Consider the following 16,999-nt stretch of genomic DNA (forward strand, 5'->3'; position numbering starts at 1 on the left):
GACGTAACAATCACTCTAAAATAAAATTAATGATCAACCGTCGAATAGTAGACCCATTAATAAAGTTCTAATGGTTGATCATATTACTTATTATTTATGCATTAACATCGAGTGATCTTTTCGTCGTGTAAGTATAAACACATAAAAATTTATAAGTCAACAACACTCGGATTAACACACGAAAGTTCTATCACTTTCCACCAATTATTATTAACTAACAAAATATATCATATAAAGAAAGGAATGTATCCAATACAAGAAAAAAAGTCTAACAAAGTTTGATGATTGGATTCCTGTTATTGTAGTTTTTTGATGATTTGGATTACTGTTATTGTAATTTTGTAATTGCGCGTGAACAAAATATTGCCACAATAAAGGAATTGAACCAAAAATAATTATAAAATTACAAGTTTGAAACTTTGTAAGTTTTGAAAATATTCAAAATTCATGCACATTATAGAATATATGTTAATGAAGATTGCAAATTAATAAAAAATAAAATATAACATCTATCTGAAACATATAAATTTGATAATAGTCTATAAAACTTAGTAATTTGATTTTTATTTTTAAGTTTTTAATTTATTTTGATTCTTACACTTTTATATTTAATTGATATCTAATTTTTAAATTGACTTTTTATAAAAGAAATAATGTGATTGTTTTGGGTGAAATTAACGTTAAATAAAATTATATAATAATTTAAAGAAAATAAAAGAAGAAAAGAAGACTAAATTAAATTATTTTAAACTATTTTTAAATTGAAATGTTAAATTATTTTTAATAAATATTTTTAAATATTTTTGTTTATTCTATAGGTTATAATCGGATTTAGTACACTTCTATTTAACAAAAAAATATTTTTTAAAAGATAAAATGGTATAATTATTCAGTTTATTTTTTAAACAAATAAATTTTCTATAATCTACTTAGAAGTTTAGCTTATTTTTTTAAATAAACCAAATCCTTTTATAATTTAATTCAATATCAATCTAGTTTAATTTAAATATTTGGAATAACTCTAACCATAATACTTTATAGAAACTTTGAACTTTTTGTACCACAGATAATATTTTAGTGGACAGTTTAAAACCATGAAAATACTAATCCATGCTTTCTAAGTCTTCAGAGTAAAAAATATAATTTATTTTGAAATTATACATGTAAGTAAACTCTGGTTAAAGTCTTTATAATAGGATATTTATAAACAGATATACAGATATTTGAATACTTGCACTTGTAACAAATTACGAATGAAAACCAATTATTTATGGAAAGGCCCTCTAATTATTTTTTATAAGTAAGTGAACAAAAGTATGAATAATTTTTTCTTTGAGCTTCATATATACATACATAGTTAAACTCAACTATAAATCTTTATTTTTTATAATTAAATTTTATAATAAATAAATACTTGAACATATATATTATATTTTAAATTTATTGCAAATGATTTATATTGTGATGCACTACTACTTGTAGTTATTGATATTTTGTTTGAATATTCAAATTAATGTTTAAATTAGATATATTCAAATTGATTGATTGAGAGAGAGAAGAAACTAAGAAAAATCACTAAAACCAGTCTATCATAAAAAAATTAAAACAATTATCATCAAAGATAGATAATTAAAAATTTCAAGGTCCTAATTATTTACACATAAATCAATTAAAAAGAAAAACTAGGTTTAAACGAAGTACAGTTTTCTCAAATATCTATTTTGCATATTTAACAATGAGATATTCATTGGAGGAAGGAGCTGAAGAATCCAATGTTTCCTATAATTTTGGTCCAAAAGAAATTTCGTAAATGAATGGGCCACACAATTATGGGCCTGAAGGAAGGGCCCAACAAGGAGAATCCGCTGTGGGCTCAAAATCTTTGATAGCTTCCAAACCCTAAACACACGTAGAAGTTGCTTTATACTCTCGTCCTCCTACATTGTTTGCCTTCTCCAGCACCCACGCCTTTCTGTGCCTCCATTGTACTATCAGGGTAAGATCCGATTCCTGATTTCCGATTACAAATTTTGGTTCTTGGTTACCCTTCTTATCCAACCTTTCACGCAGAAATGGATTCTGAAACCTTTTCTTTTTGGTGTTTAGATTCATGTTGAGATCCTTGAGCTTTGTTTTGTTCTTTTGTTGCCGTAGCCTGTTAAAAGATACCTTCTTAGTAAAATTTTACCTTTCCCTGGAACATTGTGTTTTTTCTCCCATGATCAAATGCATACACAACTTTTCTGTTAGCATTATTGGTGTTTAAAAGGATGTTTAGTATTAGCTTTTATTCTTATTACATCTGATTTATCTCCTGTATCAAGGTGGGTTAGTTTAGATACATCGTATTATGGGACTGTGGTGATTTAGGATTTTGAACATGGAAAATGGGTTTACTATTTATCTTAGCATACATTGTTTGTTATAATATTGATTATGCCTTATGGTTAATTCTTGTTAAATTCCTAACAGTGACAATGGTGAGGGTCAGTGTCTTGAATGATGCTCTCAAGAGCATGTACAATGCTGAGAAGAGGGGGAAGCGCCAGGTCATGATTAGGCCATCCTCTAAAGTGATTATAAAGTTCCTCTTGGTGATGCAAAAGCATGGTACTTGTTATCTCTTATTTCTTCGATTATATTTCTATTTGACTACTGTTTGGTTCTTATTTTTTTTTTATATTTGCGTTGGTTTGGTTCTTTCTAGGGTACATTGGAGAGTTTGAGTACGTTGACGATCACAGAGCTGGAAAAATTGTTGTTGAATTGAATGGTAGACTTAACAAATGTGGGGTTATTAGTCCCCGTTTTGATGTGGGTGTCAAAGAGATTGAGGGTTGGACTGCTAGGTTACTCCCTTCAAGACAGGTTAGTTCAAAAGCCTTTTTCTTTTCGGAACATCAGATATCTTGTTGTTCTTGGTACTTGTTATAAAAAGTTGGTAATCTGTTTTTGACAACAAACTTATTCGAGTCATTTTCTTATAACTTTCTTATTTACAATTTTGAACTTAACACCATTGTTGAGAATTTGAGTTTAAGTGGCATATGATTATTTCAGCTACTTACATTCTGAATTATTAATCTTTCTTTTAGATGATTTTGGTTAGATTTTACCAAGGTGTTACATAGAAGGAAGAGCACCTTTGAAATCATAGCATAATATTGGCATCCCGTACCATTATAGACAGATACTCGGGGACATTGGTTTGAGAAAATATTCGTTGTTTACAATTTGTAAATATATAAGTATTAGTAATATAGATAACAATTGGAAGTTATTTTCATTATCTTGTGTAAACTTTTGAAAATGGGGAGCAAAGTTAAGACAACTCACCAATAGATTGGTGTTATGTTATGCTACAATTTTCTGGAATACTTTTTATTCTGTTTCATTAGTATATTCTTGTTTTTATAATAATGTTGTTGTGCCTGTATCTTAAATTTTATGGTCGGAAGGGTACACATAGTGGCTTTGGACACAATTTAAATGTCGATGCCTGACCTTTGATAACACAAATGTTTCAGTTTGGGTATATTGTGTTGACTACCTCTGCTGGCATCATGGATCATGAAGAAGCTAGGAGGAAGAATGTTGGTGGGAAAGTGCTTGGTTTCTTCTACTAGTCTAGTTTCATTTGAAAGATTTTTGTGTTGATTTCAGATTTTTTTTGAACTCACCGGTTGTAATGATCAATGTTAGACCCGTAGTTTACTGAGTATAGCATAGCCAGATGTTTTTCTGATGTGCTTTGTTTGTTTGCAGAATCAAATTTTACTATAATTTATCTAATTTTTGGCAGTTTTAGCTGAGCCTCGACTTGGTATTATTATTATTATTTTATTATCACTATAAAGGAGATTACAGTAATTATCAAGGGGGAGTGTGTTTACGTTAGTGCGGGATAGTTTTAGAAATAACTTTTGGTGTTCATTAGTTCGAAATTTAAATTTTAAGATGGTGCAATAGTTTCTGCACTATTAGTCTGTTATTATATCACATTTACAAATGTTTAGTATTGTAAATTTTATTATGCTTAGATTTGTTGTTCTTTTAGGGGTGGTTTGGGTTGGATTTTCATCTCAGTTTTGATGTGATCGAGAGGTGTTTATGTAAAAAGTGTGGGAGTAATCTTTAGCTTAAGAAGTTTATGAAGTTATAAGCAAAGTTTAGGTTTAACTTATTTTGTGAGAAAATAAATTTAGTTGTTTTAAGTTTATGAAATGTGGGGTAATTTTGGATTTGGCAAATTACAAGAAGTTTGTTTAGTTCCTAAAAATCGAAAAAAATAATTATAGCCTATTTAAGGGACTAGAGTGTATTGAGATATGAATATAAATTCGAAACTACTTTTAATTCTTTGAATTTGTGGTAATTTAAGTTTTTGTTTTGAATTAAAAGGAATTATTTTACTTTCTAAATACTAAATTTAACTTACTAAAATGTGTTATAGGATTTATGGTCTTAAATTATTTTTAATTTCTTCATTTTAGCTTTAGTGTATAGGGATTAGAATTGTATTTTGTGGACTAAAGTAATTTAAATATAGAGAACTATATTTAAAATTATTTGAAGGATCGAAAAGTCGTGATTAATCTGATAGATTATTAGCCCAATATTTTATTTTTTTAAATATGAAGAACTAAATTTAAAATTATTTAGAGTAGTTTAGTGTCCTTTATTCAGCGTATAATATTTTTTTATGTGTTGTTATTAGCACAATATTGAAGTATTGATCTTTAGATACTATATTGGCAAATTACTTGTCTTCTCATGCAAGTGGATGGATTTTTTGATGTACTTATAACTTTTTGGTGATCTGTGTTCTTGTTGAATTGATTTCTGGTGATAGAATAGTACAAATAAAAATGTTATATATTTACTTGACGTGTAGATAGGAGCACAACACACATGAATTTAATGCTAAATTCGATAAATTCTCTTTACGAAAATGATATTCTAACATAATTTTTGAACTCATATTTGACATGGCTGACTTTTTTTATTTTTAATTTTTTTCAAATGAAACTTAAGTGATAACTTCTTTTTGGCAAAATGAAATGAGACCGGGAGAGAGAAAGGGAAGAAAGTGTTGTTTGTGTGACTAGGGATGGCAACGGGGCGGGTACGGGTATCATGATCCCATCCCCATAATAAAAATTCATTCCCATCCCCAAACCCAACGGGTATACAACTTTTGACCCATCCCCACCGGGTAACGGGTATTTTCTTATACCCATACCCATTTTTTTATTGTTCCATATATCAATTAAATATTTTTTATAAAAAAAATTTAAAAATCACACCAACGGAATCATGATACTATCAAAATATTCAATATTAAAATAACATACTCTTTTTGATTTTCATGATGTCAAATATTAAGAAAAATATTATAATAGTATAAATCTCAAATTAAAGTATCAAATAACAACTAAATAAAATTCAAATAATTATATAAAAGCTAAAAAATTACACATTACTAAAATTTTATAATAACCAAAATATTTATTAATTTTACAAATGATCAGTGGTTTCATTTGCATTCGATCCACCTACACATAGAAAAAAAATGAAAAATTAGATATGATATAATAATTGAAATTGAAAATTTTAATTACTAGAATATTACTAGAAATTTTAATTAAAATTTTATATTTTAATTAGATATTATAATTGACTGTCATTATTGGAACTTTGAAAGGGAGTTGGTTGTTGTGAACACTGTGGTGGACTTGGTACCTGCAAATCTTGATCTCCTGTGCTCATTTTCTCTAGAAACTAACATACGTAACAAAAAAAATCAAACAAAGTAAAAAGGTTAATTTCTTTTTTAACAAAATATAAAAGGAAAACCAATAATCAAGTTTAAAAATATTTCAAATATTTTTATACTATTAAAAATTTATATTATACCACTTAAACGAAATAGCACAAATAACAAAATTAAATTAATAATAATTCAAATTTAAACATAGATTCTTCATCTTTTGATCTTGAATTAAATTAAGGATTTATGCAATTGAGCACTTAAAATTGAGAATTAAACATTATCATGAAACAAAAAATAAATAATAAATAAAATTATCATAAAGGAGTAAAGATAATTAAATGTGTGACCCAAATTTGAGAATATCCATTTGAACATAACATAACGGAAAAAAAAAATGTATAATTAAGATTATGATAAAAGGAAAAGTACCTTGAAGATCTGCTTAAACCTTAAAGAACAAGCCAAACAATTAAAAGAGAGTAAAAAAGTGTATAACCAAAGTAACAAAAAGAAGAGCTACAAAATAAGAGTCAAACATTTTCATGAAAATAAATAAATAAATAAAGATAATCAAATGTGTAACCTAAAAATTATTTCATAGAATGAAATTGAGGAACACCTATTTGAACATAACCATGTACAGAGAGTAAAAATTATGTAATAAGAAGAAGAAAAATTACCTTCAAAATTAAATCTTGAAAAACAAACCAGACAATTGAGAGAGTAAACAAAGTGTATAACAAAAAACAAAGAGAATGAAAAATATGTTATATATATATATATATATATATATATATATATATATATATATATTATATTATATTATATTATATATTATATTACTATGTATATATATATTATATGTGTGGATATCTTATGTTTATATATATATATATAATTATTTATATATATTATATTATATTATATATTATATTATTATTACTATGTATATATATTATATGTGTGGATATCTTATGTTTATATATATATATATATATATATATATATATATATATTTATAGATATATATATTTATTTTAAGTATATATTATATTATATTATATAATAATATAAATATAATAATATATATTATATTATTATGTATATATATTATATGTATATGCGTAGATATTTTATGCTTTTATATATATATATATATATATATATATATATATATATATATTTCTTTTAAATTTTTATAAATTTGTAATGTTATAAATTTGTTTATAAAAGATCTCACTAGTTAAATGATTAATTTGTTTTATACGTATATATTATATATATTATATTATATTATTATGTATATATATTATATGTATATTATATTATATTATATTATATTATATTACATGTATATGTGTAAATATATATATATATATATATATATATATATATATATATATATAAAAGTATATTTTATTTATATGTATATATACTATATTATATTTTATGTGTAAATATATTATTTATTTATATATATTTTTTAGATTATTTAATAAATTATAAATAGTTTAGTAATTTAAGCGGGGACGGGTATTTGGGCGGGTATATATATATCCCCATCCCCAGTTGAAAATTTTGGGTATTACCCATACCCATACCCATACCCAGTCAAAGCGGGGATTCCGTCAAAACGGGGACGGGTTCGGGTGATACCCACGGACACGGGTTTATTTGCCATCTCTATGTGTGACCGAGAGATAAAGGCGTAATCAAACAGAGAGAGGTGTGACTAGAAGTCATCGACGGCGATGTTTCCACAGTTAATCAAAGAAGAGGGCCAATAGGGCTTCCAAATATCCAACACCTCCGACAAATAATCGCTCCTAGAGGTGGGGAGTTCTCTCAAATTATAAGGTTGTGAATTCTCTCAAATTATATGGGAGTGCTGGCAAAGATTTTGGCATTCCGATTTTCAAATAAAAAATGAAACACCCATCCTAAATTGCACAACATCATGACCTCACATTCATGGAAATTAAATTAAATTAAAGTTACAGGCTCAAAAATCTTTTATCTTCCTTTTCACATACCAGATAACTTTTCTATATTGCTGACAGTGGCGATCATGACTTTTTGATTCCTTTCTTGGCAACTCAAGCATGGGTCAAATCTTTAAACTACTCCATTGTAGATGATTGGAGGCAATGACATACAAATGGCCAAGTTGCAAAACTACTTATTCGGGATAGCAGGTGGGAAACTTATAGAGCGAATTCGTTCAATGGCATTTAATAAGGTTGTGCACCAAGAAATCAGTTGGTTCGATCATCCTTCAAATTCATGGTATGTCGAGGTGATAATTACTTCCAATTATAAAAGACAAAATAAACATGCAATCATGTCATATATTAATTCCTTCAACTCATCTAACTCAAAAAAATAAAAAAAAATGGATTTCCATGCAGTGGTGCAGTTAGTGCAAGGCTAGCTACTGATGCTTCAACAGCGAGAAGTCTCGTCGGTGACAACTTATCCCTCATTGTGCAAAACATAGCAAGAATCACAACTGGTTTAGCTATAGCATTCACTGCTAATTGGATTCTGGCTTTTGTTATTCTGGCTGTGTCACCCTTGTTGCTTCTACAAGGATACCTTCAGACCAAGTTCGTAGAACGATTCAGTGCAGATGCAAAGGTTGGTCTAAATTCTGTTTTGCTGATTCCATCCGCAGAAATGAGAAAGTAGGCACATATTGACAAGTTTCCTTTGAGTTGTATAGGTGAATTATGAAGAGGCAAGTCAGGTGGCAAATGATGCTATTGGTAGCATTAGAACTGTTGCATCATTCTGTGCTGAGCCAAAGGTGGTGGATATGTACAAGAAGAAATGTTCAGGGCCAGAAAAACAAGGTGTTCGTTTGGGGCTTTATAGTGGTGTAGGACTAGGCTTCTCTTTTCTTGCTCTATACTGCACAAATGCTTTCTGTTTCTACGTAGGATCGCTTCTTGTGCAAGACGGTAAAGCAACCTTTGAAGAAGTTTTCCAGGTATGTCATTGTAATGTAACGGTCCACCTTAACTTGATGTTTTCTTCTGATATAGTTCTTACTATAGATTTTATGCAGGTTTTCTTTGCCTTAACAGTTACAGCAGTTGGTGTTTCCCAGAGTAGTGCCTTGGCTCCAGATACTAACAAAGCCAAAGATTCTGCAACTTCAATAATCAAAATTCTTGAGACCAAATCAGCGATTGACTCCAGCAGTGATGAGGGCAAAACACTAGACCTCATAAAAGGTGATATTGAACTACAACAAGTCAGCTTTTGTTACCCAACAAGGCCTGACATTCAAATCTTCAAGGATTTGTGTCTAAGCATGCCAGCTGCAAAGGTAACCACTAATCATTAAGAACAAAACTTAGGTATAACTTGTTAGGTGCATTTGATGTTGTCTTTTAGTTTCATCTCGATAATATGGTAATAAAAATTTGCATTGAATGGTAACATATCTAATTATTAAGCTTTTGGGTTGTACAAATCTAATAATTTGTTGAAATATGTCTGTGTAGACCGTTGCCTTGGTTGGGGAAAGTGGGAGTGGAAAATCAACAGTGATCAGCCTCATAGAGAGATTTTACAACCCTGATTCTGGACGTGTACTACTTGATGGAGTGGATATAAAAAACTTGAGACTGAGTTGGTTGAGGCAACAAATGGGTTTGGTTGGTGAAGAGCCTATTCTTTTCAATGAAAGTATTCGTGCCAACATAGCTTATAGTAAAGAGGGAGGTGCGACAGAGGAAGAGATAGTTGCAGCAGCAGAAGCAGCAAATGCACACAAGTTCATATGCTCTCTTCCACATAGTTATGACACCCCTGTGGGAGGACGAGGGACACAACTGTAAAGAGGACAAAAACAGCGCATAGCCATTGCAAGAGCCATTCTGAAAGACCCCAAAATCCTTTTGCTGGATGGGGCAACCAGTGCACTTGATGCAGAATCTGAGTGTGTGGTTCAAGAGGCTCTTGATAAAGTCAGTGTTAATAGAACTACCGTTGTGGTAGCTCACCGTCTTCCAACAATTAAAGGTGCTGACATTATAGCAGTCGTCAAAAATGGGGTCATTGCTGAGAAGGGGAACCATGAAGCGTTGATGAAGATCGATGGAGTTTATGCTTCATTGGTATCTCTCCATATTAGTCAATCATAGTGTGAAGAAAAATGCCAGTGCCATGTACATTACACGTCACTAGATAGCATCAAATTTTGCAACTTCTTCACTTCTTTTTTTCTTAAATGACTTGAAAATTCATTCTAAAGTCTTGTAAACACATATAAAGATCATTTCCCAGATTCTGGAGAGAAATTTTCCATAAGTATTATTAAATTTTTATTACAGTGGTTTTTTTAATATTCAGTTTTACAGTAATTACTTATAGTATCTAATGAACAAGAACATAATTGAAGTCTTTCAACTTTTAAAAGGACAATTATTTCAGAACAAAAAATAAAACATCAATAATAATTGGAAGAGTGTATATTTGCTAATAATAACTAGGGGGGGCATAAAGTTTCTCTTTATAATCAAATACTAGCTGATGATATGTTGGGTTTTTTATCATTAGTAAGAATCTAATTAAGTGAGTGTAGATTGGTGGTGATAACGACGAAAATTGGAAGATTTTAAGTTTTCGTAAAAACTTATTTAAAAACATCTTCTAAATTAAAATTTAGTTGGTAAAATATTGAAAATCGTAACATTATTTAAGTTGATTGCCTTATTAAATGGAAAAATAAATGTACAGTTCTAAGAGACTCTGAATACACACATGTTCTACAAAATAAAATATTATCACTAAGGTCATTAATTTTTTAATTTTTGAGTAACTACCAGTATAAATATTGCGAGTTCGCTGCTAATGGCGTGATACATTATATTGTATTAACATGATTATATGAAAAGTCATTAATAATAATATTAATATCAATATATATTTTTCAAATGCATAAAATTGTCAAATCATTCATTGAGTTATTTGACGAAGGAATGTCTTTCTCTATGGTACAAAATGAGGAATGATTTAAATTTTTGTGAGAAGCAAGATTAAATATCCATTTTTTCAATATGTCATTGACACCACCGATAAGCATTGTCTCAGCACGGTTCAGAGTCAGGTTTTATGAATTCCTATGTTACAAATGCTTTCTATTAACTTATTTTACAAAACAATACAAAATATAGATAAAAATTAAAAAAGAATTAATTTATTCATGACAATAAATACACAAAAATATATAAAAAGCTACATTATCCGTGAGCATAGGTATAGCGGTGCAAGAAAGAGTAGAGATGCTTGTATAGAGTTTCTTACAGAGAAAACAAACTTATACTATAAGATGCTTCATAAGTTCATTAAAAAATAGAACTAACATGGAAAGAGAAGAATGGTGAAGAGAAACCGAGCAATTGTCGTATTTGATGCTGAATATTATCACATTTAACACTCTAAATCATATTCAAAGACAAATCAGCCCATCATCGTACCTGAACATGTTATTAAAACATCTTTTATGTGTTTTTGAATGACAAAGAATGTCATTTTTTCTCTCTAACGTTATAAAACGTCACTACTCCCTTCTAATCATAGACATTCACATCCTCTACTTTTATTAGTTCGAGAATTTGAAATAATGAGAAGATCATGTCTCTAGGAACCAACTGTTTTCCAAGCAATGGTGCTTGATAAGAAATTTAAGATGCAGTCGTATGTAGAGCGACCAATGATGCATAGACTCCATCAATAATCTTCATCAACTCATTATGTGTTCCCTTCTCAGCTACCGCTCCATCTTTCACTACAGCTATTATATCAGCCCCTCGAATTGTTGTGAGACGGTGAGCTACTACTACTGTAGTTCTATTCACACTCACTCTATCTAGAGCCTCTTGAACTACTTTCTCTGATTCGGCATCAAGTGCACTAGTTGCCTCATCAAGCAAGAGGATTTTGGGATCTTTCAGCATGGCTCTTGCAATGGCTATGCGCTGCTTTTGTCCTCCTGAAAATCGTGTGCCTCTTTCTCCAACAAGGGTGTCATAGCCTTCGGGAAGAGCACATATGAATTGGTTTGCATTGGATGCTTTGGCTGCTGCAGTTATCTCTTCCTCTGTGGCAACTCCTTCTTTTCCATAAGCTATGTTGGCACGAATGCTTTCATTGAAGAGAATAGGTTCTTGACCAACCAAACCCATTTGCTGTCTCAACCAGCTTAGTCTGAACTCTTTTATATCCACTCCATTCAGTAGTATACGTCCAGTGTGAGGGTTGTAAAATCTCTCTAAGAGGCTGATCACTGTTGATTTTCCACTGCCACTTTCTCCAACCAAGGCAACAGTCTGCAAACACATTCATATCAACAATGTAGCTACATTACATGTTCCCAGATAAAGTTTATTTGTACAACTCAAAAGCTTAATTACTGGAATATCCAAGTATCAGTTGACTACCTTTCCAGCTGGAATGTTTAGACACAAATCTTTGAAAATTTGAATATGAGGCCTAGTTGGGTAACTAAAACTGACATGTTGAAAATCAATATCACCAGAAATGGCTTCTAGTGTTCTACCCTCATTGCTGCTGGAGTCAATGGTGGGTGTACTGTCAAGAATGTTAAATATTGAAGCTGCGGAATCTTTGGCTTTGTTGGTGTCTTGTGCCAAGGCACTAGACTGGGAAATGCCGATTGCTGTTATTGTTAAACAAAAGAAGACCTGCACAAATTTTGTGGTGAGAACTAGATCAAAAGAAACATCAAAATAAACATGGAGCGAAAGGTTTTGGTTGACTTATTTCACCTTGAAAACCTCTGGAAAAGTTGCTTTCCCATGTTCCACAAGAACAGATCCTATGTAGAAACAGAAAGCATTTGTGCAGTACAGAGCCAAAAAAGAGAAACCAAATCCTGCACCACTCACAAGCCCCAACCGAACACCTTGTTTTTCTGGCTCTAAACATTTCTTACGGTACATATCCATCACCTTCGATTCGGCACAAAATGATGCGATAGTTCTGATGCTACCAACAGCATCATTTGCCACCTGACTTGCCTCTTCGTACTTTACCTACACAGCAGTCAAAAGATTCTCTTGATATCCATCCATATTCCATAATGCATAATTTCAAACAAAACTGAAAGTAAAACTAACCTTGGCATCCGCACTGAATCCTTTAAGAAACTTCATCTGAAGAAATCCTTGCATAAGGACCAAGGGTGACACAGCCAGAATAATGAAAGCAAGAATCCAATTAGCAGTGAATGATATAACTAGACCAGCTATGATTGTTGATAAGTTTTGCACAATGAGGGCCAGTGTATCACCAACTAGACTTTTCACTGTTGAAGCATCACTAGATAACCTTGCCCCAACTGCACCACTGGAAAGTGATTCATATCCTTTAGTTGACGAGTATAAGAAATTGCAACACATAATAATTAAAATATCTTACTAAAATACCTTGAATTTGCAGGATCATCAAACCAACTGATTTCTTGATGGACAACCTTTTCAAATGTCAGTGAACGAATTCTTTCTACTAATTTTCCTCCGGCAACGCCGAAGAAGTAATTTTGCACAGGTATGACCACAAGAGTAATTAAACCCAAACCCACATATAGAAGTGCCCAGAACCTAGAATCTTTCCGCTGTTTTTCTGGAGGTTCAAAGAACATAGATATTGCTGAGGAAAACAAGAAGCCAAACATAGGGAAGACAAGACCATTTATTATTGCAGCAACGGATCCAAGCACTAACACAGGAACTTCAGGCTTGTTTAAGTAGGCCAAACGTCTCAAAGAAACCTTCTTAGCATCACCTTTACTTTTTTCAACATCCCCATCTTCTATTTCTACAGATTCATGTACCCCACTTCGATGAGAAAGAGTAAAGCTATGTGAGTGTCTACTAGATGAATCTCTTCTTAATGAAACTTGTCTCTGAGTGGAAGATCTAGCTATGTGGCTATCAAAAATAACATTGTTACTTGACTTCTCTGCTTCAGAATTATGGCTACCCTCAGCTTCCGTAGCTCCTTCCTGTAGGCGAATAAGCTGAGAATAAGCACCGTCAACATCCTTGATTAACTCATCATGAGTTCCTACAAATAAAACCAAGCGTCAAAAGTGAACACCTTGTTCCAAGATGTCTCAAAAAATTGAATTTTCTTTCATAGATTGCGACAATGAGTTAACATGATATAGAAAATGGACCCAAACTACTTTTGACATACACACATAAAGAAAAAAACAATTGATTCACGTTTAACCTTGCTCCACAATTTTTCCTTGATGAACCACCGCTATGGTGTCAGCATTTCTGATTGTTGTCAAGCGATGTGCAACAACTACAGTAGTCCTTTTTGACATGGCTTGTTCTAATGCTTCTTGAACAACACGTTCGGACTCGGCATCTAATGCACTAGTTGCTTCATCAAGAAGAAGGATTCTTGGGTTCTTTAAAATTGCCCTTGCAATTGCAATTCTCTGCTTTTGCCCACCAGAAAGTTGAGTCCCATTCTGGCCTGCCATTGTCTCAAGGCCCTACTAGCAGAATAAAACACATTAATAGAATTAATAAAAGAAAGCAACCTAAAACGAGAATTGATTTTGGAACATTTATTACACCTGAGGCAGCTTGTCAATGAACGTATTGGCATTGGCAAGTGTTATTGCTGACTTAATTTCCTCATCAGTTGCACCTTCTTTTCCATACATAATGTTCTCTTTGATACTTGCTGCAAACAGAATAGGTTCTTGACTAACCAACCCAATATGTTCTCTTATCCATCTAACCTGAAAATTCTTCAAATTGACGCCATCTATCAGTACCTCTCCAGCATCAGGATCATAGAATCTTTCCAATAAGCTTATCACAGTAGACTTTCCACTTCCACTTTGACCCACTAAAGCAGCAGTTGTGCCACTGGGAACATATAATGAGAATCCAGAGAAGATCTGCACATTTTTCCTTGCAGGGTAGCTAAAGTAAACATCTTTTAGTTCAATATCCCCCCTTATGTCTTCCATGACAACACCATTGGTGTCATAAGCATCAATTTCTGGCTTTCTTTTAATTGTCTCAAACATCTTATATGCTGCTGCTTGTCCTGCGGCAAATGCGTTTAGGCAAGGAGATGTTTGACCAAGTGACCTGCGAATGTTAGAAAGATTAATCAGGTTTCAGTTCTTCATTAGGAATGCTAAGCTATGTGAAATCCAGAAAAAATCTTACGTTCCGCCAGTCATAAGAGCTATTATTACAGTGATGACGGTTCCACCCTGGAATTCTTTCTCAATAACCAGTTTAGAACCATACCACATTGCAAGTGCATAGGTGCAGAAGACAATCAACAAAAGTAACCCCATTCCTAAACCAGAGGTCATCCCTTGTTGAACCATAGTTTTATAAGCAATTTTTAACTTGATATTATACTTTTCTATTGCTTTTCTCTCACCAGTGAAAGATGCCACCTAGTTACATTGCAGAAGAAATTCAAGGACAATGGTTAGATAAAAATCATTCATTTTTTTTTTCTACAACTAATTTGTGTGACTGTGACTTACTGTTCTAATAGCTCCCACTGTTTGTTCAACCACAGTTCCTGCCTCTGCGTAAGCAGCTTGGCCACGACTTGACATTCTGCTCATCAACACGGACAGAATTCCACGAGTAACAACAATACATGGTATACATGCGACCAAAACAACAGTAAGTCGCCATCCTCTTACAAAGGCAATCACAAAGCCACCAATAAAAGTTGAAGCAAGTTGTATAAACTTCCCAACCTATCAATATAATTTTTTATCGTAAGTACAAAGGATGAGAAGTCAGAAAAAAAAATCGTTAGCATAAATTAGTTTGTCATTGTTCTTTTCAATATTATGTTGCCAGTGTTTTTTCATCATTATTATCGATGTTTAAATTTTCTCGACTAGTTAACGTAATACTTGCAGACCATGACCCATAATAACAATTGAGATTATCTTGGAGTATGATACCTTTTCTCCCATGGAATCTTGAATGAGAATAGTGTCACCAGACATTCTCCCAATAACCTCACCAGTTGTTGTCTCAGTGTCAAAGAAAGCAATGTCCTGCTTCAATATAGTTTTCAAGTACAAACCTCGAATCCTCGCGGCTTGTCTTTCTCCTGTCACCATCCAACATGTTACCTCTGCAACATTTAACAAAACCACCGTAACCCTGATATCAAAATTCTGCAATTATCTGACACTGAACTAACACAACATAATATATAGTCTCTAAGAAATAAATAAACAGAAAAAGAAGCGTGTGCCGTCTTACGGAGAAACGAGGCAACTCCACTCGCAATAGCCAAGTATACAAATAATAACGAAACCTGAAATTTGAAATAAGAGTACCAAAACATAAAGTTAATGTTACTTTAGACGTAATGCCAAATTTGTAATTTTATTAGAGTAGTAATATTTTTTGCATGTAGTAATCAAGGAAAACAACCCTTTTGCATATAAAGACCAAGACTGTGTTCAATGGTCCTCCTTCTTACCCTTCTACATAACCAGGATTATTTTGAACCATAAAGAATCATAAAGAACCATTCTTGTCTGTGTTATGAGTATTCCCCATCCCGTTGGAGCAGATACTATAAAAAGAAAAAAAAAACTTTCATTGCATGCACACATATACCTTAGAAACCTCTTTGATGGTATTTGATGGATCGGTGGAGCCAAAGGTGTTGATAAGCTTTCCTACAATGACAGACATGATAGGCTGCGACCAGCCATTAGCCATGGCAGAGATTGTGCCAATGGCCATGAAGGCCACGTCAAGATGATCTGCAAAAGTGAATAGCTTGTAGAAGGGAACCTTCTGGTTGGCATTGTCTCTTTCATGGTGTTGAGGTGACGTAGAAGAAGGTGGCATGTCGGTGTTGTGTGCCATGGCTGGCTCAAGAGAGATGAAGAGCAAACCAAATAAGGAAGAAAAGAGTGAGAGAAGTGGGAAGAGTTATTGGTGGAAGATTACATGATTCAGTTAATATGTTTCTATTTATATCAGTCACTTCATTAATACTTTATCGTCATGATGGAACATTTTTCTATTTTTTCTATGTATGACATTAGTAAAAAATATAGACAAATTTTCTGTTAATATTTTTATGGTGGGTAATAGATCTAGAAGAACTTTTGCTTTTCTTTTCTAATTTTAGAAATTTGTGTTTCTTTATATATCCAGAAGAATTTGT

General features: G+C 31.9%; 3 protein-coding genes across 3 annotated transcripts; 2 read left to right on the forward strand and 1 right to left on the reverse strand.

The window, feature by feature from the left end:
* Positions 1-1,907: 1,907 nt before the first annotated feature.
* LOC114186961 (40S ribosomal protein S15a-1) lies at positions 1,908-3,812 on the forward strand. The gene is made up of 4 exons (XM_028075049.1): positions 1,908-1,996; positions 2,473-2,610; positions 2,708-2,868; positions 3,528-3,812. Exons 2-4 carry the CDS (start codon positions 2,478-2,480, stop codon positions 3,624-3,626), a joined length of 393 nt encoding a protein of 130 aa, XP_027930850.1. The 5' UTR covers positions 1,908-1,996; positions 2,473-2,477; the 3' UTR covers positions 3,627-3,812.
* Positions 3,813-7,863: 4,051 nt separating this feature from the next.
* LOC114186573 (ABC transporter B family member 9-like) lies at positions 7,864-10,067 on the forward strand. The gene is made up of 5 exons (XM_028074525.1): positions 7,864-8,059; positions 8,182-8,410; positions 8,496-8,762; positions 8,841-9,104; positions 9,283-10,067. Exons 1-5 carry the CDS (start codon positions 7,908-7,910, stop codon positions 9,616-9,618), a joined length of 1,248 nt encoding a protein of 415 aa, XP_027930326.1. The 5' UTR covers positions 7,864-7,907; the 3' UTR covers positions 9,619-10,067.
* Positions 10,068-11,070: 1,003 nt separating this feature from the next.
* Positions 11,071-16,756, reverse strand: LOC114186570 (ABC transporter B family member 9-like). The gene is made up of 12 exons (XM_028074516.1): positions 16,441-16,756; positions 16,078-16,132; positions 15,771-15,946; positions 15,336-15,557; positions 15,004-15,242; positions 14,397-14,922; positions 14,039-14,312; positions 13,231-13,870; positions 12,922-13,150; positions 12,571-12,837; positions 12,223-12,486; positions 11,071-12,111 (listed from the first exon to the last, which is right to left on the reverse strand). Exons 1-12 carry the CDS (start codon positions 16,693-16,695, stop codon positions 11,467-11,469), a joined length of 3,792 nt encoding a protein of 1,263 aa, XP_027930317.1. The 5' UTR covers positions 16,696-16,756; the 3' UTR covers positions 11,071-11,466.
* Between the last annotated feature and the right edge of the window lie 243 nt (positions 16,757-16,999).

The sequence above is a fragment of the Vigna unguiculata genome, chromosome 6 (genome assembly GCF_004118075.2).
Source record: "Vigna unguiculata cultivar IT97K-499-35 chromosome 6, ASM411807v1, whole genome shotgun sequence".
Lineage (NCBI taxonomy): Eukaryota > Viridiplantae > Streptophyta > Magnoliopsida > Fabales > Fabaceae > Vigna > Vigna unguiculata.

What these genes read in the sequence shown, in the direction of transcription:
- LOC114186961 (XM_028075049.1), top strand. Translation starts at nt 2,478, where the DNA reads ATGGTGAGGGTCAGTGTCTTGAATGATGCTCTCAAGAGCATGTACAAT. An exon ending in CTTGGTGATGCAAAAGCATG is followed by an intron (nt 2,611 to 2,707) that starts GTACTTGTTATC and finishes GGTTCTTTCTAG; the next exon opens with GGTACATTGGAGAGTTTGAG. An exon ending in GGTTACTCCCTTCAAGACAG is followed by an intron (nt 2,869 to 3,527) that starts GTTAGTTCAAAA and finishes CAAATGTTTCAG; the next exon opens with TTTGGGTATATTGTGTTGAC.
- LOC114186573 (XM_028074525.1), top strand. Translation starts at nt 7,908, where the DNA reads ATGATTGGAGGCAATGACATACAAATGGCCAAGTTGCAAAACTACTTA. An exon ending in CCTTTGAAGAAGTTTTCCAG is followed by an intron (nt 8,763 to 8,840) that starts GTATGTCATTGT and finishes GATTTTATGCAG; the next exon opens with GTTTTCTTTGCCTTAACAGT. An exon ending in TAAGCATGCCAGCTGCAAAG is followed by an intron (nt 9,105 to 9,282) that starts GTAACCACTAAT and finishes ATGTCTGTGTAG; the next exon opens with ACCGTTGCCTTGGTTGGGGA.
- LOC114186570 (XM_028074516.1), bottom strand. Translation starts at nt 16,695, where the DNA reads ATGGCACACAACACCGACATGCCACCTTCTTCTACGTCACCTCAACAC. An exon ending in AAGATTCCATGGGAGAAAAG is followed by an intron (nt 15,558 to 15,770) that starts GTATCATACTCC and finishes TTATATTGATAG; the next exon opens with GTTGGGAAGTTTATACAACT. An exon ending in CAGTGGGAGCTATTAGAACA is followed by an intron (nt 15,243 to 15,335) that starts GTAAGTCACAGT and finishes CAATGTAACTAG; the next exon opens with GTGGCATCTTTCACTGGTGA.